The sequence below is a fragment of the Salmo trutta genome, chromosome 19 (genome assembly GCF_901001165.1).
Source record: "Salmo trutta chromosome 19, fSalTru1.1, whole genome shotgun sequence".
NCBI lineage: Eukaryota > Metazoa > Chordata > Actinopteri > Salmoniformes > Salmonidae > Salmo > Salmo trutta.
The window spans coordinates 45,223,238-45,249,131 of record NC_042975.1 but is presented as its reverse complement, the minus strand read 5'-3'; the positions used below and the strand labels follow the sequence as shown (position 1 = coordinate 45,249,131).

Genomic DNA, 25,894 nt, shown 5'->3' with positions numbered 1-25,894 from the left:
GCTAGCGTTAGCCGCTTGTGATCAATCTAATAGCGTTTTTTGGGGGGGACAAACTACAGTATGTTCAATTAGCTTCAAAGCTTAATTTCTGTATTTCAGCTATACTCTAAGCTGTTCCCAGATAGTGTGCAGGGTAACCATACTGCAGGGCGGGAGACAGACAGTCCTCTATTCTGTAAAAGTGAAACTAACGACCTCTCACTCCTCGTGGGGAGAGTAACACAATCTAGCAGAAGCCCTCATGTGCATTCAAGTATATCCAGAAAAACTGCTTCAGATGTGGAATATACTGTTGCGTGACTCACCACACCCAAACAAGTGTAGGAACTAGCTTTGTGTTGACTGTTTCAGTCCCACCCACATTAAAAAAGACTATTGTTTACTAAATAACAAACTATAGTATATACTATAGTATTCACTGCAGTGTTTTTACATTACTGTAGTATTTACTATAGTGTTTTTGTTTTACTATCTTTGACATAGAACTGGGGCTTCCTCCTTGAGGAAACCAACTGGACATACGTATACTAAAAGAGGACATTTTCCATAACCTGTGGGCAACACAATATATGGTCTATACTTGGCATGTAGGTTTCTCACTCATGGGGGGCACAACTTGGGCTATGGGGGAGAGAAATGGGTGGGGTATATGCAAATTAAATATTAGCATATCGACACAGTCTGTACTATAGTATTCTACAGTATACTACGCTGAGTACTACATTATCGAGGGTTACTACAGTATGTAGTATAGTATGTTGCAGTTTACTACTGAATTCTACAGTAAGTTCTACACATGATCGAGGGATACTACATTGTGTAGTATAGTATTCTACAGTATACTACAATTTACTACAGGTTACTACATAATTCCACAGTAAGTACTACACATGATCGAGGGATACTACAGTGTGCAGTATAGTATACTACAATATACTACAATTTACAAAAGTTTTCTACAGAATTCTATAGTAAGTAATGCACATGATCGAGGGATACTATAGTGTGTAGTATACTACAGTTTACTACAGAATTCTATAGTAAATACTGTTGCATTCTATAGTAAACTGTAGTATTTTTTCATGTGGGCAGGGACACAGCTACTTTAGTGTCTTTTCTCTGAAAACACACCCTCTCTTTCATTCACTTACACACACATATACTGTACATACACACACTGCAGCACTTATCTGCTTTATGAGGTGGAGTCAGCCCATCTCCCCACACTGTGAGTGAACCACCTCTGTCTACCTTTCTGACAGACATAAATCAGCGGTTTCTCATGGGAATGATCTGATTTAAATCTAACAAACTGTTTTCCCATGCTGAGGCTTGATGATGTAACAAACTCTCCACAAACATTTAAATAAAGGCTTCTAATCCACACACACTCAAGCACTCATGTACGCACACTACAGTAGGGATGGGCGCGGTTAATTGAATATCCGGATATACGAACGCATTTTAGTGTTCAATTACTTGGGGGTGGCAGGTAGCCTAGTGTTTAGGGCATTGGACTAGTAACTGCAAGGTTGCTAGATCAAATCCCTGAGCTGACAAGGTACAAAATCTGTTGTTTTGCCCCTGAACAAGGCAGGGGCAGTTAACCCGCTGTTCCTAAATCGTCATCAGGACTATTTTAAGAACGCAAAACACTCACCAGAAAAACTTGTTACAGAATCAGTTCCATCATGGTGAAAATATTACTTCTCTTTCACTGTTGCTGTTAGCCAAACCACTGGAGAAAGGCAGCATGTCCTCTGTTTACCTCTGCCATTCATCGAGAGTCAATAGCAATTACTATCCGGATAACTTAAAAGATAATGATATTAGTCGAATAATCAAATCATTTAAAATCTGCATCCCTACCACGCACGCACGCACACACACACACACACACACACACACACACACACACACACACACACACACACACACACACACACACACACACACACACACACACACTTCAGATGGGAAACCTGGAACAAGATGGCGCCAACGATGGTCGCCCTGTTGCTAGCTCCCAACCAACGCTGCAGGCTTTTGTTTATTTTAGTGTTCTTTTTTACTTTAATTGATCAGAAAGTTTCCAATATTATGTTCTATGACTGACAAGAACTTCTGGACATCAGATCGGAGATAACTCACCACAAGTTTGAATTTCCGGAGCTGGATCTTTTGTCTGGATTACCCGAAGCAGCTCCTTTCTTCACTGGAGCCCTTTTTCCAAAAAGATGCAGCCGGAGAAGGGCTCAGAGTGCAGATTACCTACCAGATAAATACGAGAGACTAACGTAAACTGCCTCACATAGACTTGGATTTTGGGGGAGGTGCCTTGATCAAGCTTTACAGCCATCAGGGTTTTCCAGACATCGCACGGACTAGGAAAAATTACTTTGCGGGAAAAACAAAGGCGGAGGAGTATGTTAAATTCAACAACTCATAGTGCGATTGTAGGAATGTACAAAACACTTAAGAGTTTCTGTTCCCCTGACCTGGAATACCTCACGATCAAATGCCAATCCCATTATCTCATGAGAAAAGGCACCTGTGGTAAGGTTTGTACAATGCTGGTCTGACCAATCGGAATCCATGCTACAAGACTGTTTTGTTCATGTGGACAGGGATATGTTCCGGGCTGCCTCTGGGAATAACATCAACGAATACTCTGTCTCTGGGTTCATCAGAAAGTGCATAGAAGATATTGTTCCTATAGTGACAATTAGAATATATCCAAACCAAAATCCGCGGATAGATAGCAGCATTTGCACAAAACTGAAAGCGAGAATCAACGCATTTAACCACGGCAAGGTGACTGGAAAAATGGACGGAGTACAAACAGACCACCTATGACCTCCGCAAGACAATCAAAGAGGCAAAAAGACAGTACAGGGAAAATGTGGAGTCGCAATTCAATGGCTGAGACACGAGACATATGTGGCAGGGACTTCAGAGTGTCATGGATTATAAAGGGAAAAACAGCACACCTTTTTCACCCACTTCGAGGAAAACAACACAGAGCCGCCGACATGGACCCCCGCTGCTCAAGAGGACTGCGGGCTCCCGATCTCTGTAGCTGACATGAGTAGGACCTTCAAGCGTGTTAACCCTCGCAAGGCTGCTGGCCCAGACGGCATACCAAGCCACGCTCTCAGAGCTTGCGCAGACCAGCTGGCTGGAATGTTTACGGAAATGTTCAACCTCTCACTATCCCAGTCTGTCATTCCCACTTGCTTCAAGATGGCCACCATTGTTCCTATACCCAAGCAAGCTAAGGTAACTGAACTAAATGACTATCGCCCAGTAGCATTCACTTCTGTCATCATGAAGTGCTTTGAAAGGCTAATCAAGGACCATATCATCTCCACCTCCATTGAACCACTACAATTTGCATACCGCCCCAACAGATCCACGGACAACGCAATCGCCATTGCACTGCACACCGCCCTATCCCACCTGGATAAGAGGAATACCTATGTGAGAATCCTGTTGATAAACTATAGCTCAGCTTTTAACACCGTAGTGTTCTCTAAACTTGTCACTAAGCTTAGGGCCTTGGGTCTGAACTCCTCCCTGTGCAATTGGGTCCTAGATTTCCACGACTGCGTGGCCAAGCACGACTCCAACTCATCAAGTTTGCTAACGACACGTCAGTGTTAGGACTGATTAGCAACAACAATGAGACAGCCTACAGGGAGGAGGTCAGAGCCCTGGTGGATTGGTGCCAGGAAAATAACCTCTCCCTCAACATCAACAAAACAAAGGAGCTAACCGTGGACTTCAGGAGACAGAAGAGGAAGCATGCTCCCATCCTCATTGACGGGCCACAGTGGATAGGGTCAAAAGCTTCAAAGTTCCTCGGTGTGCGTATCACTGAGGAGCTGGAATGGTCTCACCACACCGACACCGTGGTGAAGACAACAGCGCCCCTACAACTTCAGTCAGCTGAAGAAATTTGGCATGACCCCTAAGACCTTCACGAGCTTCTACAGATTCTGTCGGGCTGCATCACTGCCTGATATGGCAACTGCACCGTCCTCAACCGCATGGCTCTGTGCGGTCAGCCCAACGTATCATCGGGGGCATGATGCCTGCCCTCCAGGACATTTACAGCACTCTGTGTCAAAGGAAGGCCAAAAAGATAATTAAGGACCTGAGCCACAGACGGTTTACTCCGCTACTGTCTGGCAGACGGAGTCAGTACAGATGCATCAGTGCCAAGGCCGAGAGACAAAAAAACTGCTTCTATTACCAGACCATCAGACTGTTGAACAGCTTCTATTACCAGACCATCAGACTGTTGAACAGCTTCTATTACCAGGCCATCAGACTGTTGAACAGCTTCTATTACCAGGCCATCAGACTGTTGAACAGCTTCTATTACCAGGCCATCAGACTGTTGAACAGCTTCTATTACCAGGCCATCAGACTGTTTAACTGCTTCTATTACCAGGCCATCAGACTGTTGAACAGCTTCTATTACCAGACCATCAGACTGTTGAACTGCTTCTATTACCAGGCCATCAGACTGTTGAACTGCTTCTATTACCAGGCCATCAGACTGTTGAACAGCTTCTATTACCAGGCCATCAGACTGTTGAACTGCTTCTATTACCATCAGACTGTTGAACAGCTTCTATTACCAGGCCATCAGACTGTTGAACTGCTTCTATTACCAGACCATCAGACTGTTGAACAGCTTCTATTACCAGGCCATCAGACTGTTGAACAGCTTCTATTACCATCAGACTGTTGAACTGCTTCTATTACCATCAGACTGTTGAACTGCTTCTATTACCAGGCCATCAGACTGTTGAACTGCTTCTATTACCAGACCATCAGACTGTTGAACAGCTTCTATTACCAGGCCATCAGACTGTTGAACAGCTTCTATTACCATCAGACTGTTGAACAGCTTCTATTACCATCAGACTGTTGAACAGCTTCTATTACCATCAGACTGTTGAACTGCTTCTATTACCAGGCCATCAGACTGTTGAACTGCTTCTATTACCAGACCATCAGACTGTTGAACAGCTTCTATTACCATCAGACTGTTGAACAGCTTCTATTACCATCAGACTGTTGAACTGCTTCTATTACCAGGCCATCAGACTGTTGAACAGCTTCTATTACTAGACCATCAGACTGTTGAACAGCTTCTATTACCAGGCCATCAGACTGTTGAACAGCTTCTATTACCAGACCATCAGACTGTTGAACTGCTTCTATTACCAGGCCATCAGACTGTTTAACTGCTTCTATTACCAGGCCATCAGACTGTTGAACAGCTTCTATTACCAGACCATCAGACTGTTGAACTGCTTCTATTACCAGGCCATCAGACTGTTGAACTGCTTCTATTACCAGGCCATCAGACTGTTGAACAGCTTCTATTACCAGGCCATCAGACTGTTGAACTGCTTCTATTACCATCAGACTGTTGAACAGCTTCTATTACCAGGCCATCAGACTGTTGAACTGCTTCTATTACCAGACCATCAGACTGTTGAACAGCTTCTATTACCAGGCCATCAGACTGTTGAACAGCTTCTATTACCATCAGACTGTTGAACTGCTTCTATTACCATCAGACTGTTGAACTGCTTCTATTACCAGGCCATCAGACTGTTGAACTGCTTCTATTACCAGACCATCAGACTGTTGAACAGCTTCTATTACCAGGCCATCAGACTGTTGAACAGCTTCTATTACCATCAGACTGTTGAACAGCTTCTATTACCATCAGACTGTTGAACAGCTTCTATTACCATCAGACTGTTGAACTGCTTCTATTACCAGGCCATCAGACTGTTGAACTGCTTCTATTACCAGACCATCAGACTGTTGAACAGCTTCTATTACCATCAGACTGTTGAACAGCTTCTATTACCATCAGACTGTTGAACTGCTTCTATTACCAGGCCATCAGACTGTTGAACAGCTTCTATTACTAGACCATCAGACTGTTGAACAGCTTCTATTACCAGGCCATCAGACTGTTGAACAGCTTCTATTACCAGACCATCAGACTGTTGAACTGCTTCTATTACCAGACCATCAGACTGTTGAACTGCTTCTATTACCAGGCCATCAGACTGTTGAACTGCTTCTATTACCAGACCATCAGACTGTTGAACTGCTTCTATTACCAGACCATCAGACTGTTGAACAGCTTCTATTACCATCAGACTGTTGAACAGCTTCTATTACCAGACCATCAGACTGTTGAACTGCTTCTATTACCAGGCCATCAGACTGTTGAACTGCTTCTATTACCAGACCATCAGACTGTTGAACTGCTTCTATTACCAGGCCATCAGACTGTTGAACTGCTTCTATTACCAGACCATCAGACTGTTGAACTGCTTCTATTACCAGACCATCAGACTGTTGAACTGCTTCTATTACCAGACCATCAGACTGTTGAACAGCTTCTATTACCAGGCCATCAGACTGTTGAACTGCTTCTATTACCAGACCATCAGACTGTTGAACTGCTTCTATTACCAGGCCATCAGACTGTTGAACAGCCATCTCTAGCCGTCTACCAGGTGATACACACACACTCACTCACACAAAACACACACAAGCTATCACACACACCTCATGCTCACAAACACACACACATACACACTCACCCACTCACACACAGCAAACACTGCTGTCCCATGTCATAGAGACATTGAACCACTGGACACTTCCCGTTTCACAATGTTTCACAAAAACTGAATTCCTGCAACGCTTGTGATTGTTTTCACATTTCATTTATGCCCTTTCTTGCACTATGATTTTTTGGGCACCATGATGTTCTGATAAACATATTTTTTTGCATTCAAGCCTCAGTTTTGGATTTATTCATTTTTCCACAGTGTGCAGGTCTCCATCTCTTTCAGTATTGTATTCCCGACATAGCTCTTTCTAATATTTCTACTACTGTACTTTGTATTTAGTTACACTGTTTTTACACACAGCATATACTGGATTTTTGATATAGCTCACTCTAATATATCTACTAATGTACATATAATTCTTAGTATATCTGGTGTAAATTCATCCTCTGTATGTGCGTATAGATTGCATTTTGATTAATGTTACAGTGCTATCTGGTTTGTTAATTGGATTCGTCCCGACGTTCATTCTTCATTTCTTGTTGTACTTTTTAGTACTTTTTTTTTTTTTTACATTAAAATGATTTGTGAACTTGTTTGACGTTTTACTGTATTTTTAGGCGACAGTAACATAAGCATTTCGCCGCACCAGCTATAAACAGTATACGCGACCAATAAGCTTCGATTTGATTTGACACACAGACAGACATTTGCAAGTGGCCCGGGAGTGAATCCTGTGCTGCCTGGTGGCCTTTGTTCACTAATGTAGGTCTCCAGTCTAAGAGGCTGTGTGGCCCTGAGACTGTTCGACTGTAAATCACATGATGGGCCTCAGGGCGAGGCTGTGAAAAGAGCCTAAGATGGAGGATGGAAGGATTGAGGATGAGGGAGGGGTTGAGAGATATGAACATGTAGCCCAGCTCTCACTCTCCATATCCCGGTTGCGATTTCACAGTCGAACAAAGTCATTGGACATCATTAGCACCATTCCAGCGCCAAACAGCTCATTAGCTCGCGTCCTTCTAACAGCCTGAGAAAAATGTGCTGTCACTTGAAGGCTGCGCTTCATTGACTTTCTCTTGTTTACATTGGGAGAGGGAATTACCCTAATTTAACTGAATCTGTAGCGGTTTCCCTCATCTCAAACTGTAGTCAACAGGGTTCAGGTTGACAATGAGTATGCTGTCTTCAGCCTAACCTTAACTTGCACAGATGAATCCCCCATAGATTCTTCCAGATGGCTATCCCATCTTTATCCGGGAGCCCTCTCCACATTACCTAAATAGGCCAATGTTCCTGATGTAGTTGTAATCCCTAACTAGGGGCCTGTTCTACGGCAAGCTGCAGCTCTGTCTCACTGTCCTGTATGCTGCTGCCATTCCTAGAGGGCCTACTGTTTACTATGCAGAGCATGCTCCTGTCACTGTCATTATATTACCCTGGTCCTGATGCTCCAGGAGAGGGCTTCAAAAGCCCACAGCTGCAATAACAATGTAAGAGAGCAGCAGAGGAAAATAAGAAACTCAGTTGGAACCTCTGCTTCATATTATATTACTGCCCTAACCTTAGCTCCTAACCTAGGCCCTACCCTTACTGGGTCCCTACCCTTACTGGGTCCCTACCCTTACTGGGCCCTACCCTTGCTGCAGCTGAGCAGCCATGCCCTATAACACACATTCTAAATCGCTGGCCCAAACGTCCGCCTCACATATTCACATTTAGGTTCAGAGACGCCTGAGAGGATGTTGTGTGAAGTTGTGTGAAGTTGTGTGAAGTGTTACAGGCACAGCAATGTAATGGAACACAATGTGACATACACTGCAAAAGGTGAGATATGTTTCTGAAACATGTTTCGTCGTGGGCCTACATAAACATTGATCGATTTGAATGTCAAGTGTGTTTTAATAACTGGGAGCGTCTGTTTGTACTGAGGCATGGTTGAATCTCCGATTATCAGGTTACACATGGAAAATACTGTATAGGCTACAACTGCAGTAGTACAGTAGTCCAGGATTTTACATCAGGGATGTAACGGTTTGACTATGCTGAGGACTAAATAGTCTGTTTACAGATGCTTCCTAATGAAGTCAGATGTGTACGAGTGGATTTATCTCCCCCTAGATGAATGTAAGTCGATGGGCTGCAGTCTCCATACTACACACTTTCTTGTCAGTTTCTCTCCATCATCTCAGCAGACGATGATCTCAGCAAAGATCTGTAATCTACTTGGAGCTTCTGTTGAATGTATTAATTTAGATTTAAACATGGTTTTATAGCTCGATGTTTTCCAGTCTGTGAGTCTTGTGATTGGATTGTTTTTTCCTCCGGCACACGGCAGATCCAAAACATCACACAGAGTAGTTCCTGAACACAGAGGCCTTCCTTCAAGAAAAGGATTAGGAACCAGAGAGTGAAACTATGACAGGAAATTGTAGGTCTAAGTAAAGACAGATTATGGGATATTATGCCCCCTTGGAGCACAGAGAGAGCCCTTCTTGGGACCCATGGAGATTTAAACACGCTGGCTTGAGGCTGCTCATGCCTCTACTGACAGCAAACATTACACAGTGAGGGGGAGACAGACAGCCATCCAAAGTCTGTTACCTTGTAGAGTTTTGTTGAACTCCTGACAAAGTCTTACAGCATTTGTACTCAAGTTCAAAACCATTACAACATTCCTCACATTTCTTGATTCAGTTATTTGGGATGAAAAATACTTTTAAATGTGGGATGGATGTTGATCGGTTTAAAGCCTGCAGTGTGCAGAGGGAGTGGTGGATTTCGAGTATATTTTGATATCTCAGGGGAGAGCCTGTAGGCATGGCTCTCTTCCCTCTTTCCACTTTGATCCTAAGAATCCCTTACATATTTTCTATCATAGCCTCATGCTCTCTCTTGTTTTTTCCCTTCGTCCTAGGATACTGTGAGTGTTACTAAAGATGTCCGATAGTGTCGATATTGAAGAGAAACCGCCAGCCCCTCCCTTGAGAATGAACAGTAGTTCCCGAGACTCTTCATCAGTGAATCACGGCTCCAAACCTCTCCCAATGGCTCCTGAAGAGAAGAACAAGAAGGTTCGCCTGCGCTCCATCTTCCCTGGAGGAGACAAGAGTGAGTAGACATCTGCATCACCCTTTACTATAGTACAGAACTAGGGCCCTGAGTATGTCCTGACCACGTCACCTAAATATGAAAAACTAGGCCTGGAGTTCTTTTGCGTTTCCACGAAACCCGAGACATCCTCACTGGCTCACGAGGTCAAGTGAAAACAAGGAACCCGTTGATCAGTGATAGAGTAACATCACTGTTTTATTAGGGCTAGGAGCCCTCTCTGAGCTATGCAATTTGGGATATGGGTATTGTATTTATTTTTAGCTCTGCCCTCGGCAAAAAAGTGAAACAATCTCAGTTATATAAAAGTTGCTAGAGCCACACAATCCTTGTAAACACAGTTCTTATTCCAAAAATATTGAAAATCACTGTTCAAGAATAATGACACCGATTTTAACGTACAGTGCATTCGGAAAGTATTCAGACCCCTTGACCATTTCTATATTTTGATAAGGTTACAGCCTTATTCTAAAATGTATTAAATTGTTTTTTCCTCAACAATCCACACTCAATACCCCATAATGACAAAGAAAAAACAGTTTTTATTAAAAATGTAAAAAAAAAAAAAACATTTATATAGAGTACCAGTCAAAAGTTTGGAAACAAGGGTTTTTCTTTATTTTTACTATTTTCTACATTGAGTAATAGTTAAGACATCACAACTATGAAATAACGCATATGGAATCATGTAGTAACCAAAAAAGTATTAAACAAATCAAAATATATTTTATATTTGAGATTCTTCAAAGAACGCTGAGCTGTAGTCAATGAACAGCATTCTCACATAGGTGTTCCTTTTGTCCAGGTGGGAAAGGGCAGTGTGGAGTGCGATTGAAATTGCGTCATCTGTGGATCTGTTGGGGCGGTATACAAATTTGAGTGGGTCTAGGTTATCCAGGAGGATGCTGTTGATGTGAGGCATGACCAGCCTATCAAAGCACTTCATGGCTACCGACGTGAGTGCTAAGGTTAACTTCGCTTCCTTGGGCACAGGGACTATGGTGGTCTGCTTGAAACATGTAGGTATTACATACTCAGTCAGGGAGAGGTTGAAAATGTCAGTGAAGACACTTGACATTTGGACCACAGAATGAAGGAAAAGCAGCCAACAAGTGTTCAGCATATGTGGGAACTCCTTCAATACGGTTGGAAAAGCATTCCAGGTGAAACTGGTTGATAGAATGTCAAGAGTGTGTAAAGCTATCATCAAGGCAAAGGGTGGCTACTTTGAAGAATGTGAAATATAAAATATATTTTGTTTTGATTAACACTTTTTTGGTTACTACATGATTCCATATGTGTTATGTCATAGTTTTGTTGTCTTCACTATTATTCTACAATGTAGAAAATTGTAAAAATAAAGAAAAACCCTTGAATGAGTAGGAGTGTCCAAACTTTTGACTGGTACTGTAAGTATTCAGACCCTTTACTCAGTACTTTGTTGAAGCAACTTTGGCAGCGATTACAGCCTTGAGTCTTCTTGGGTATGACGCGACAAGCTTACCTGTATTTGTGGAGTTTCTTCTCTGCAGATCCTCTCATTCTTCTCTGCAGATCCTCTCAAGCTCTGTCAAGTTGGATGGGGATTGTTGCTGCACAGCTATAGTCAGGTCTCTCCAGAGATGTTCGATTGGGTTCAAGTCCGAGCTCTGTCTGGGCCACTCAAGGGCATTCAGAGACTTGTTCAGAAGCAGCTCCTGCGTTGTCTTGGCTGTGTGCTTAGGGTCATTGTCCTGTTGGAATGTGAACCTTTGCCCCCAGTTGGAGGTACTATGCGCTCTGGAGCAGATTTTCATGAAGGATTTTTCTGTACTTTGCTCTGTTCATCTTTGCTTCGGTCCTGACTAGTCTCCCAGTCCCCGCAGCTGAAAAACATTCCCACAGCATGATTGCCACCACCATGCTTCACCGTAGGGGATGGTGCCAGGTTTCCTCCAGACCTGATGCTTGGCATTCAGGCCAAAGAGTTCAATCTTGGTTTCTTCAGACCAGAGAATCTTGTTTCTCATGGTCTGAGAGTCTTTAGGTGCCTTTTGGCAAACTCCAAGCAGGCTGTCATGTGTCTTTTACTGAGGAGTGGGATCCGTCTGGCCACTTTACCATAAAGACCTGATTGGTGGAGTGCTGCGGAGATGGTTGTTCTTCTGGAAGGTCCTCCCATCTCCACAGAGCAACTCTAGAGTTCTATCAGAGTGACTATCGGGTTCTTGGTCACCTCCCTGACCAAGGCCCTTCTCCTCCGGTTGCTCAGTTTGGCCGGGCGGACGGCTCTAGGAAGAGTCTTGGTGGTTTCAAACTTCTTCCATTTAAGAATGATGGAGGCCACTGTGTTCTTGGGGACTTTCAATGCTGCAGAAATGTTTTGGTACCCTTCCCCAGATCTGTGCCTCGACACATTCCTGTCTCGGAGCTATATGAACAATTCCTTCAACCTCATTGCTTGGTTTTTGCTCTGACATTCGCTGTCAACAGTGGGACCTTATAAGGACAGGTGTGTGCCTTTCCAAATAATGTCCAATCATTTGAATTTACCACAGGTGGACTCCAATCAAGTTGTAGAAACATCTCAAGGATGATCAATGGAAACAGGATGCACCTGAGCTCAATTTCGAGTCGCATAGCAATGGGTGTGTTTTTATTTTTTATAAATGTGCAAACATTTCTAAAATCCTGTTTTTGCTTTGTCATTATGGGGCGATGTGTGTAGATTGCTGAGTATTTTAAAAAAAAAATCCATTTTAGAATAAGGCTGTAATGTAACAAAATGTGGAAAAAGTCAAGGGGTCTGAATACTTTCCGAAGGCACTGTATATCGCCTTAAAATCCCTGTGTATGTATTAGAAATAGATCTGCATGTTCTTTTGTTCCTCCGTGCAGCAAACAAGAAGAAGGAGAAGGAGCGTCCTGAGATCTCCCTGCCTTCAGACTTTGAGCACACCATACATGTTGGTTTTGACGCTGTTACAGGGGAGTTCACTGTAAGTTTCAGTTTCACTTTCAAATTATTTTAGTCGTATGTACAGGATACACGTGGTATACACCGTCTAATGAAATGCTTACTTGCAGGTTCCTTCTCGACAACGCAACAACAATAAGAACTAATACAAGATAAGAATACGAACATGAAGTAAATGACTTATTAGAATAGAATAAACATTTTAGCATAAGTATATTACAGGAAGGCACAATTTATAGTCCAATAGTACATCTCTAAGTGACAGATCAAGGTATTTCCAGGGCATATATTGATACAGTACATCACAGACAAGGAAGGCGTCTAGTAGTAGCTATTAGTACACCCTTATCACCCATATTACCACTACTTGTTAATTATAACCCAGACATGAAAAGGTGTGCAGTGGCGGTAGCAATGAGGTCAGAGTGCATCTAACCCCTGACCTATGACCTGTGACCTCTCTCCCCCAGGGCATCCCAGAGCAGTGGGCGCGCCTCCTTCAGACCTCCAACATCACCAAGCTGGAGCAGAAGAAGAACCCTCAGGCCGTGCTGGACGTGCTGAAGTTCTACGACTCCAAAGAGACGGTCAACAACCAGAAATACATGAGTTTCACCTCCGGAGGTGAGAACACACAAACACACGACGCCCAGATCATCTCTTTGTCTTACGTTTTCTGAATCGAACAAAAAATGTGCTACTGAGCAAAAGCTGACTATTTATCGGAGAGTCTACATGCGGATCTGTCAGCGTGTTGTCAGCGTGTTGTCACTGTAAGAGAATTGGACGTGGGCCAATGATTCCTTTCTCTTTCAGACAAATCCGCGCATGGATACATAGCAGTCAACACTCTGGTAAGTGCTCATCCATTTCAAACGTTCCTTTCCTCTCAACAGCTAATTAGCCCACGTTTATTGAACGAGAAACAAAATATGAGCGCGTTGTAGTATTCTCTCCTCAGACGTAGAGTGCTGTGGAGCTTTTGTAAGGACTGTAAGCAAAGACTGTCTATTATCATTTCCCTGACCTCACATGACTGTCTCAGAGTCTAAACGGCCCTTTGGAAATCAGCCTAATGACTCTCTCTGGGCTGCCACAATGGCTCAGTTTATTTTAATAATGAACCGTTCTGTCATATTTCATATATTTTGAAAACCATTGTCCCTATAGGCCCTTAATCAGTAGTTGTGTACGGGTAACTGTCTACACAAGTGATGGAACCAATCTCCTCACTGTATGATAGCTAGACTGGTAAGTTCCAGTCGGAACTAGAAGCACAAGCATTTCGCTACACTCGCATTAACATCTGCTAACCGTGTGTATGTGACCAATACAATTTGATTTGATTTGATTTGGGGGAAAAGTTGCTATTGACTAAACATTCTTTGGACGGTGTCTCTGTCAGAGTAACGTTTCATTGGTGGACTGAGAAAGAAGACTCAGAGGTCATGTGCACTCGCCTGCATTTAGTCTTTCTGTCTGTTGGTACTTTACCTCTGGCTTGGGTGTGAGGAGTCTGAGCACGGGGGCACTTTTCTCTATTATGGTTTTGCTATGTCTGGAGCAGGCTCCCAGCACTCTGAGGGTCCTGATGAAGTGTTGATAGAGCAGGTCCGTAAGGAGCCGGTTCCTGAGCCTGGCAGTGGGTACCACACCTCTCAATCGCTCAGCCCTCTGATATCTGTAATAATATGGTGGTGTTAAGTTACAGTCCAGAAGCAAAAGGTTCTGCCACTAATATCACTGTAGTGATCACCTTGGCATCTCCACTCCCCAAAACATGATTTGTGTCTCTTCACCCATGAAAATCTCTCCTCAGTATGTGAGGATCCATTAATCTGTAGTTAGATGTTGATGATGTCATTTATTCCCCATTACTCCGTAGCGGTCCCCTGCCCTCTCCCCTCTGCCCTCTGCCCTCTGCCCCCTGTCCCCTGCCCTCTGCCCTCTGCCCTCTGCCCCCTGTCCCCTGCCCTCTGCCCTCTGCCCTCTGCCCCCTGTCCCCTGTCCCCTGCCCTCTGCCCTCTGCCCTCTGCCCCCTGTCCCCTGTCCCCTGTCCCCTGCCCTCTGCCCCCTGCCCCCTGCCCCCTGCCCCCTGTCCCCTGCCCTCTGTCCCCTGCCCTCTGTCCCCTGCCCTCTGCCCTCTGTCCCCTGTCCCCTGCCCTCTGTCCCCTGCCCTCTGTCCCCTGCCCTCTGCCCCCTGCCCTCTGCCCCCTGCCCTCTGCCCCCTGCCCTCTGTCCCCTGCCCTCTGTCCCCTGCCCTCTGCCCCCTGCCCTCTGTCCCCTGCCCTCTGCCCCCTGCCCTCTGCCCTCTGTCCCCTGCCCTCTGTCCCCTGCCCTCTGCCCCCTGCCCTCTGCCCTCCGCCCTCTGCCCCCTGCCCTCTGCCCTCTGTCCCCTGCCTTCTGCCCTCTGTCCCCTGCCCTCTGCCCCCTGCCCTCTGTCCCCTGCCCTCTGCCCTCTGCCCCCTGCCCTCTGCCCCCTGCCCTCTGTCCCCTGCCCCCTGCCCTCTGTCCCCTGCCCTCTGCCCTCTGTCCCCTGCCCTCTGCCCTCTGTCCCCTGCCCTCTGCCCTCTGCCCCCTGCCCTCTGTCCCCTGCCCTCTGTCCTCTGCCCTCTGCCCCCTGCCCTCTGCCCTCTGCCCTCTGTCCCCTGCCCTCTGCCCTCTGCCCTCTGCCCCCTGCCCTCTGTCCCCTGCCCTCTGTCCCCTGCCCTCTGTCCCCTGCCCTCTGTCCCCTGCCCTCTGCCCCCTGCCCTCTGCCCTCTGCCCTCTCCCATCCCGCTGTAGTCCAGTCCATAGCTCTGTAATGTTGTGTGGGTCTGTGTTCAGTAAATCCTCACATTTTCAACCTTCACATTCAGAACCGACTGCTGTCGTCTGGGCCTCCTGTCAGCCATAGAACCTGCAGCGCATTATTTGACAAGGTAACTCCTCCATATTACTTTCCACATACCTCTACATTGGCTATACTCTACATGGAACCATTTTGAACTCTTAATGTTGTTGATGCTAGATTTGCCCAGATATCCAGGCTCCATTGGATGAAAATGAACATGACTTACCAATGAACATGACTTGCCATCCCGCAAATGTTTGAGATTTTAGAGACATCGTCGTTCTCTATATTTAAATTGAATCTGGCTACATTTCGTAATGTAATGGCTGCATCTCCATTTCACCACTTGGCTGTAAGCATTTCCTTAACCAATTCCAAATGGCCCATCCTTTAACTGCCAGGGCTGTGAGGCGCATGCCTGAGAGGGCTGTGACGATACTCACATTCCTGCATGGCTGATCCCATGTTCACCACATAGCCAATATGTTTCTGCTTTAATAGTCCATCGGCTGTTTAGATCTGGCTACACGGCCCAGTAGAAACCTGCTAGCCTAGCGCTACTTATCACTAGCCAGCTAGCCTCTCATCTCCTCTGTCGCCTTCACCTCTATCTGTTCTGTCTCTGGGGCTCTTCTCAGAACTCTGACGCCTCTTATCTCCCCATGGCAGGGCTTAAACCAAACCACCTTCCACTGCTAAACGAAGGACTGCTGGCTTGCCACCATTGCATATAGCCTGCAGCTAGTCACCACTACTGCTATGCTGTGCTGCTTTGGCTATTCTTTGCCATCTTACATTGCATACTTAGGCTAGAGATGGATGAAGTCTATCCCACCTTACAGAACAGGTTCACCCAGATGATGGTGTTTATGATGGAGTACAGTACAGAGGTGAGAGACATTAGAAATCATTTATAGAGGAGCAAATATGATAGAGAGGGCCTTTGCATGGCTCTTTCACCACCGTCCTAGTCGGTATTGTGGCCTACCGTACTGTAAGACTGGTGGCTCTGGTTGGAGTTGGAGTGTTGGGTCAGGGGTTGTTTTGCATGTTTGGTTCTCCAGGTCCAACTGTATGCTGTGTAATGCAGTTCTATGAGCTGACAGGGAAATACGTCACGACAGAGATTATCCCTGTTAGCCTTGTTGTAGCATGTTTTCTCATTTGAACTGTTTTTAACTCTCATTTTAACTCTGTTTTTAACTCTCACTTTAACTCTGTTTTTAACTCTCACTTTAACTCTGTTTTTAACTCTCCTTTTAACTCTATTTTTAACTCTCATTTTAACTCTGTTTTTAACTCTCATTTTAACTCTGTTTTTAACTCTCATTTTAACTCTGTTTTAACTCTCATTTTAACTCTGTTTTTGCTGTAAAATGATTCACTCTCAAACCTCACCCTGTAACTACTCTACAACCCCCCCCCCCAACCCAAATCCCATCCATGCCATCCCCCACTCTCTTGTCTTTTCTCTTTCTGGTACATACCTCAGCCCATCAGCCATTCTAGTAGCTATCCTCTCCAGGTTTAAGCAAGCTGATCATGTCAAATAGCTACATTCCAAATTACACATGTCAAATCCATTACAATCTTTTTGTTTTACCCTGTCCTAGTTCACAGCCGGGCACCCTGTTGTAATAGAAGGTGTTTATTGTGAGCTTGGACATGCTTCATTACATGGAACATTAGGAGTCCCTGGACTAACCATTGACAGTAATGCAGGTGATGCAGTCTGTCCCAGTGGTGTCAGATTGTCACAGTCCAACGTACTACAGACCTCCTCACTGACCCCTTGTTTTACCCCTCAGGGTGCAAAGACATCCACAGAACCCCCGATTGCGCCCCCTGTGTCAGAGGAAGAGGAGGAGGAGGAGGAAGAAGAGGAGGAGGATGACGATGATGACAATGAGCTTCCACCCGTCATCGCACCTCGACCTGAGCACACTAAATCTGTGAGTCACACTGAGGTTATGAACGATGACTTAAAACCTTGTTACAGATCTAGACAGACTTACAGTCTTACCACCTCAATAACTCAACTCACTACAGAGCTGTAGAGTGTGCATGTTTTCCTACTCCTCTCTGACTGTGACTGTGTCCTGCTCCTCTCTGACTGTGTCTGTGTCCTGCTCCTCTCTGACTGTGACTGTGTCCTGCTCCTCTCTGACTGTGACTGTGTCCTGCTCCTCTCTGACTGTGACTGTGTCCTGCTCCTCTCTGACTGTGACTGTGTCCTGCTCCTCTCTGACTGTGACTGTGTCCTGCTCCTCTCTGACTGTGACTGTGTCCTGCTCCTCTCTGACTGTGACTGTGTCCTGCTCCTCTCTGACTGTGACTGTGTCCTGCTCCTCTCTGACCATGACTGTGCCCTGCTCCTCTCTGACCATGACTGTGTCCTGCTCCTCTCTGACCGTGACTGTGTCCTGCTCCTCTCTGACCGTGATTGTGTCCTGCTCCTCTCTGACCGTGACTGTGTCCTGCTCCTCTCTGACCGTGTCTGTGTCCTGCTCCTCTCTGACTGTGTCTGTGCCTGCTCCTCTCTGACTGTGTCTGTGTCCTGCTCCTCTCTGACTGTGACTGTGTCCTGCTCCTCTCTGACTGTGACTGTGTCCTGCTCCTCTCTGACTGTGACTGTGTCCTGCTCCTCTCTGACCGTGACTGTGTCCTGCTCCTCTCTGACCGTGACTGTGTCCTGCTCCTCTTTGACCGTGATTGTGTCCTGCTCCTCTCTGACTGTGACTGTGTCCTGCTCCTCTCTGACTGTGTCTGTATCCTGCTCCTCTCTGACTGTGTCTGTGTCCTGCTCCTCTCTGACTGTGTCTGTGTCCTGCTCCTCTCTGACTGTGACTGTGTCCTGCTTCTCTCTGACTGTGTCCTGCTCCTCTCTGACTGTGACTGTGTCCTGCTCCTCTCTGACCGTGACTGTGTCCTGCTCCTCTCTGACCGTGACTGTGTCCTGCTCCTCTCTGACTGTGACTGTGTCCTGCTCCTCTCCGTACAGATCTACACCCGCTCTGTCATCGAGCCCTTGGCGCCTCCCGCCCCTGTGAAGGAGGTCACAACCCCACCGGAGTCCCAGGTCCAGCCAGAGAACACGTCCAGCACTCTGTACCGCAACACCGACCGGCAGAAGAAGAAGTCCAAGATGACAGACGAGGAGATTCTGGAGCGACTGAGTATGTTGTCTCTCTGTGGACCTATGGAGCATGAAGAGTCCCATAGAGAGTGTGCTGTAACTGTACTGTGTTGTGTGTCTAGGCCTCCAAACCCATCCTACTGCAGTGATTAGTGTGGGCTGCTCAGTAAGCCAGAGATTACAGCCTTAGGATGGCCAAGCGCCCCTCCGTAGTCTGAGTGCTGCAGTGTCTGCCTGTGTCCCTGTCCAAAAACATCAGCAGTGCTCTACTGAGCAGGCCAACCTTTCAGCATGCAGCAGTGTATTTGGCTGCAGTACGATTCCCCACAGCAGGCCACATCCCTGAGTGGCGTGGGCAGAGGAGTGTGTGTGTAATGCAGGGTTGCCTTCTCCATGGTCGTGCTGTGTGTGTGTGTGTGTGTGTGTGTGTGTGTGTGTGTGTGTCTGTGTGTGTGTGTGTCTGTGTCTGTGTCTGTGTCTGTGTCTGTGTCTGTGTCTGTGTCTGTGTCAGACACTGACACTGACACTGACACTGACACTGACACAGACACAGACACAGACACAGACACAGACACTGACACTGACACAGTGTCAGTGTGTGTGTGTGCGCGTGTGTGTGCCTCAGCCTGACCTAGACCCCCTATTGTCATGCTCTCACACTCTCTACACTCTCCACTAATCACCTCTCTCTGTCCTCCCAGGGAGCATTGTGAGTGTGGGGGACCCTAAAAAGAAGTACACACGCTTTGAGAAAATAGGACAAGGGTAAGTCCACCTTCAATCCAAATCCACCAGCTACTTACTTTCTCTTATTGGACCAAAGTATTCTTTGGTAGTCAGCCCAGCGTCTTTGGTAGTCAGCTGAGAGAAATAAAGACGGAGTCTCACTCAGAAGTGACCAGAGAGGAGAGAAAGAATGAAGGGTCTGAGAGAGAATAGAGAGAAGTAGAGAGGAAATCAGAACTGTATCTAGGCTTGGCTGTGGGCCCGATGAGCTCAGCCTGCGCTCTCTCTCTCTCTCTCTCTCTCTCTCTCTCTCTCTCTCTCTCTCTCTCTCTCTCCTTCTCTCTCGGAGAGAGCTGGAGTTTCGGGTGAGCTTAGCCCTGATATCACCACTCCCTCCACCTCAGTCCTGAACACAACAACAGCAGCTTCCAGCTCCCTCCAGCACTGCAGAGGCACTCTGTCTGTGCAGCCTCATCTAACACACCCCTAAGGGCTCCCCTGATCAATGTGGGTGGTGATGACAGACAACCTACACACACTGTCTATAAATGAAAACAGCTGTGCAACAAGATAAGAACACTACTCTGTGGTTACACACAGATTCCTCTGATTGAACCGGCAGGAAAATGTTATCTAAGGATGTGAGCTGTTAACAAACCTGGAGATAGATCACATGAGACTATTCCTGATGAGTCAATAATTAGTATGGATTGGTTGCACAGCTACATAACAGAGTGTTCGTTACCTGGCTGGCTGCAGGGTGTCAGTGTCTGGGCCAGGGCCTGGGCTGGGCCTTGGCAGGGGCCAGGGCTGGGCCAGGGCTAGGCCTGGGCTGGGCCTGGGCCAGGGCCTGGGCTGGGCCTGGTCAGGGGCGAGGGCTGGGCCTGGGCTGGGCCTGGGCCTGCCTCCATGAGAGCTGACTGGACCAAACATGAACACTCTTTCATTATTCATACACTCTCACAATGCAATACACTGGTGTAGCGTGACAGTCTCGGGGATAGATGGAGGGAGGGATGGAGGGAGGGAGAAGAGGGCAAGGAGAACAGAGTGAGAGAGAGAAGTGGGAGGGAGAGATGTGTAACTTGACTCAAGATCTGACTTGTGACTTGTGAAATCAGTCTTCCACTTCATTCTGTCTAATAATAACTTAATAACCTTAACTTTATTTGTATAGCACTTTTCAAGCCAGGTAACAAAGTGCTTCACATCATAAAATAATAATATAAAAGTACTAACAAAGACAGGAGGAAGGAGACAGATTGCTAATTGAAATCAGACATTAAAAGCACCTTTATAAAAGTTTAAACTTGATGAAAACTTCAGCAGGGATTTAAGAGGCACTGAATCTGCAAGCCTGATCTCCTCTGGCAGACCATTCCAAAGTCTAGGGGCCCTAATGGCAGATGCCTTGTCTCCTTTCGTTTTCAATCTAAACTTTGGAATGGTCAACAGTGCCCTGCCAGAGGATCTGAGGCTGCGTCCTGGCTCGTAGGAAGATTAAAGATCAGAGATATAGGATGAGGCTAAACCGAGTCTATCCTTAAACGTGATTAATAACATTTAATCTATTTTAAAAGTGACTGGTAGCCGGGGCACAGAAGCTAAAATAAGTGTGATATGGTTACATTTTCTGGTGCAGAACTGCAGCATTTTGAACTAACTGTAGACGATGGAGTGAGTTCTGACTGAGACATGTATACAAGGAGTTACAGTACTCTAGTTGGGAGGAAATAAAAGCATGTAGCTCAGATCAGTGACTGAATAAAATACTTGACTTTAGCTATATTTCTTAGAGGATAAAAGCAGGACTGGATAACCTTTTTAACATTCAGTTTGAGGTTTAGGTAAAGGGTCAAAGAAGACGCCAAGGTTTTTGGCCGTAGGCTTTACATTGGTAGACAAATAACCAAGGTTATTTACAATCTGGGTTCTAGCAAGGTGGGGGACAAATAAAACAACCTCTGATTTCTTATCATTGAGCTGGAGAAAATTGTCAGACATCAAACATTTGATGTCAGCAAGACACTTGTGAAGGGTAGCTACGCTAGCTTGGCCACTGGATCTGATTAGTAAATAAAGCTATGTGCCATCCGCATAGCAGGGAAACGGAATGTTATAATTGCAGATTATGTCACCAAGTGAAAGCATGTACAGGGGAAAACGATGGGGCCCAGAATTGAACCCTGGGGGACACCATAGTGAATAGGTTCTGGGGACAAGACTGAACCACCCATGCTCACTGGGAAATGTCTGCCTCATAGATATGACCTTAACCTGTCAAGGTCAATGCTGGAGATTCCCAACCACCTCTCCAGCCAACAAATATGAAAGAGCTAGAATGGAGCGTTCACTGGCATCGACAGCCCCCACAAAAAAACTCATTACTGACTGTCAATAAAGCAGTTTCCGTGCTGTGAAGTGAGCGGAAGCCTGTCTGGAATTTTTCAAATAAGTTGTTCATGCTCAAATAAGCCATCAATTGCTTGAAAGCTACTTTTAAAATCTTGGATTAAAAAAAATCAGTTTAGAGATGGGACTCTATAATTACTCAGTGAGGAGGGTTCTAGATTGGGCTTTTTAAGGAGAGGTTGGACCAGGGCAGTTTTTAAATAGGCTGGGAAGGAGCCAGAGGTCAGGGAGCTATTTACAATAGACAGAATGTTGGGGCCAACAGTAGGCATAACCTTTTTTAGTAGTCTAGGAGGGATCATGTCCAAGGGGCAGGAGGAGGTCTTCATGTGCGCTACAGTATCAAGGAGGGACTCAAAGGATATTTGCTCAAAGGAGCAAAAGGAAGCAGTAGACAGTCTCATAGTAGTTGCCTCAAGTGCCTCCTGACAGGAAATGATGGTATGGTGTCGGCTACTGTCCTTCTGGGATGAATCTTAACCTCCCTGGGCAAGGTGGGACGTTTGCGTCCCACCTAGTCAACAGACAGTGGAATCGCGTGGCGCGAAATACAAATACCTCAAAAATGCTATAACTTCAATTTCTCAAACATATGACTATTTTACACCATTTTAAAGACAAGACTCTCGTTAATCTAACCACATTGTCCGATTTCAAAAAGGCTTTACAGCGAAAGCAAAACATTAGATTATGTCAGGAGAATACCCTGCCAAAAATAATCACACAGCCATTTTCAAAGCAAGCATATATGTCACAAAAACCAAAACCACAGCTAAATGCAGCACCTACCTTTGATGATCTTCATCAGATGACACTCCTAGGACATTATGTTATACAATACATGCATGTTTTGTTCAATCAAGTTCATATTTATATCAAAAAACAGCTTTTTACATTAGCATGTGATGTTCAGAACTAGCATACCCACCGCAAACTTCCAGTGAATTTACTAAATTACTCACGATTAACGTTCACAAAATACATAACAATTATTTTAAGAATTATAGATACAGAACTCCTTTATGCAATCGTGGTGTCAGATTTTAAAATAGCTTTTCGGCGAAAGCACATCTTGCAATATTCTGAGTACATAGCCCGGCCATCACGGCTAGCTAATTTGACACCCACCAAGTTTGGCCCTCACCAAACTCAGATTTACTATAAGAAAAATTGGATTACCTTTGCTGTTCTTCGTCAGAATGCACTCCCAGGACTTCTACTTCAACAACAAATGTTGTTTTGGTTCCAAATAATCCATAGTTATATTCAAATACCTCCATTTTGTTCGTGCGTTCAGGTCAGTATCCGAAGGGTGACGCGCGAGCGCATTTCGTGACAATAAATTTCAAAATATTCCATTACCGTACTTCGAAGCATGTCAAACGCTGTTTAAAATCAATTTTTATGCTATTTTTCTCGTAAAATAGCGATAATATTCCAACCGGGCGACGTTGTATTCATTCAAAGGCTGAAAGAAAAAAATGGAGAATTCACATGAACGCGCATCTCCAGTGTCACTGTTCTCAGCCTGACCACTCACAAAATCTCCTGCTGTTTTTCGCCCAGAGACAGGAGAGATGTCATTCCACTTTCTGGCGCCTTCTGGGAGCCAATGGAAGCCTTAGAAAATGTCACGTTACAGCAGAGATGCTGTATTTTCGATAGAGATGCCACAGAAGGAGAACAACTTGTCAAACAGGGCACTTCCTGTATGGAATCTTCTCAGGTTTTGGCCTGCCATATGAGTTCTGTTATATGAGTTCTGTTACTCACAGACACCATTCAAAAAGTTTTAGAAATTTTAGAGTGTTTTCTATCCAAATCTACTAATTATATGCATATTCTCGTTTCTGGGCAAGAGTAGTAACCAGTTTAAATCAGGTACGTTTTTTATCCGGCCGTGCAAATACTGCCCCCTAGCCCCAACAGGTTATTAAAAACTGTTCGCAGAGGTCAGGGGATGCTGGCATTCTCTGCCTGTGTCTGCCTTATCGCTGTGACTTCAGTTGCACAGACAGCTTCTCCCACGTGTTAGAATTGGGTGCTAAAAGTCTCTAAATGCTATCAAAACCAAAGAAACTCCCCGAAGGCAGCCTAAAATGTAGCTGAATTTGTCGCTAGCCTCTTTTTGGAGGGGTCTGAAAACACTAAATATAGCGGAAAAGTCGCTAAATTGACAACACTGATCATTTTCTAATTAACTGTCAATATGCCAACATTTCATTCAAACAATGAAGTCAATCCACAGCCAGACACTGTCTGGAATCAGTTGATGATAGGACTTAGACAAGTTGTAAATACAACAAGTACTGATATTGTATCAGATAATAGCACTCACAGCTTTCCAAGAAATCTGTAACATTTATGGTCTGTTTAAATATATTTTAGATGCTATTTATACAAAAAAATGATATAACACCTCTATAAACTGTATTTATAATTATATGACAATATTTTAGGTTGACAATATATTACACATATTCTGATATACCACATGCCACATGCCTATTTTTCTACATAAGTAAAGTCTGGATTATGCCTCTACCAATTAGACTGTGTTTTATATTCCTTCACCATGGGTCTGTGTTTTATATTCCTTCACCATGGGTCTGTGTTATATTCCTGGTTACAGCATTCACCATGGGTCTGTGTTATATTCCTTCACCATGGGTCTGTGTTATATTCCTGGTTACAGCATTCACCATGGGTCTGTGTTATATTCCTGGTTACAGCATTCACCATGGGTCTGTGTTATATTCCTGGTTACAGCATTCACCATGGGTCTGTGTTTTATATTCCTTCACCATGGGTCTGTGTTTTATATTCCTTCACCATGGGTCTGTGTTTTATATTCCTTCACCATGGGACTGTGTTTTATATTCCTTCACCATGGGTCTGTGTTTTATATTCCTTCACCATGGGTCTGTGTTTTATAGTCCTTCACCATGGGTCTGTGTGTTATATTCCTTCACCATGGGACTGTGTTTTATATTCCTTCACCATGGGTCTGTGTTTTATATTCCTTCACCATGGGACTGTGTTTTATATTCCTTCACCATGGGTCTGTGTTTTATATTCCTTCACCATGGGTCTGTGTTTTATTCTTTCACCATGGGCCTGTGTTTTATATTCCTTCACCATGGGATTGTGTTTTATTCCTTCACCATGGGACTTTGTTTTATATTCCTTCACCATGGGTCTGTGTTTTATATTCCTTCACCATGGGACTGTGTTTTATTCCTTCACCATGTGACTGTGTTTTATATTCCTTCACCATGGGTCTGTGTTTTATATTCCTTCACCATGGGTCTGTGTTTTATATTCCTTCACCATGGGTCTGTGTTTTATATTCCTTCACCATGGGTCTGTGTTTTATATTCCTTCACCATGGGTCTGTGTTTTATATTCCTTCACCATGGGTCTGTGTTTTATATTCCTTCACCATGGGTCTGTGTTTTATATTCCTTCACCATGGGTCTGTGTTTTATATTCCTTCACCATGGGTCTGTGTTTTATATTCCTTCACCATGTGACTGTGTTTTATATTCCTTCACCATGGGACTGTGTTTTATTCCTTCACCATGGGTCTGTGTTTTATATTCCTTCACCATGGGTCTGTGTTTTATAGTCCTTCACCATGGGACTGTGTTTTATATTCCTTCACCATGGGACTGTGTTTTATATTCCTTCACCATGGGTCTGTGTTTTATATTCCTTAACCATGGGACTGTGTTTTATATTCCTTCACCATGGGTCTGTGTTTTATATTCCTTCACCATGGGACTGTGTTTTATATTCCTTCACCATGGGACTGTGTTTTATTCCTTCACCATGGGACTGTGTTTTATAGTCCTTCACCATGGGACTGTGTTTTATAGTCCTTCACCATGGGACTGTGTTTTATTCCTTCACCATGGGACTGTGTTTTATATTCCTTCACCATGGGACTGTGTTTTATTCCTTCACCATGGGACTGTGTTTTATATTCCTTCACCATGGGTCTGTGTTTTATATTCCTTCACCATGGGACTGTGTTTTATTCCTTCACCATGGGTCTGTGTTTTATATTCCTTCACCATGGGACTGTGTTTTATATTCCTTCACCA

General features: G+C 44.9%; 1 protein-coding gene across 1 annotated transcript in view; it reads left to right on the top strand.

Annotated features, from left to right (window-relative positions):
* The window catches only part of LOC115154727 (serine/threonine-protein kinase PAK 3), a 57,446-nt gene that overhangs the window by 22,820 nt on the left and 8,732 nt on the right, over positions 1 to 25,894 (top strand). Inside the window, exons 2-9 of the mRNA XM_029701241.1 lie at positions 9,532 to 9,725; positions 12,603 to 12,703; positions 13,152 to 13,305; positions 13,498 to 13,535; positions 15,540 to 15,602; positions 17,323 to 17,466; positions 18,516 to 18,690; positions 19,352 to 19,415. Of these exons, the coding sequence (XP_029557101.1) occupies positions 9,554 to 9,725; positions 12,603 to 12,703; positions 13,152 to 13,305; positions 13,498 to 13,535; positions 15,540 to 15,602; positions 17,323 to 17,466; positions 18,516 to 18,690; positions 19,352 to 19,415 (911 nt within the window). The 5' untranslated portion in view covers positions 9,532 to 9,553. The remainder of the gene's footprint in view (positions 1 to 9,531; positions 9,726 to 12,602; positions 12,704 to 13,151; positions 13,306 to 13,497; positions 13,536 to 15,539; positions 15,603 to 17,322; positions 17,467 to 18,515; positions 18,691 to 19,351; positions 19,416 to 25,894) is intronic.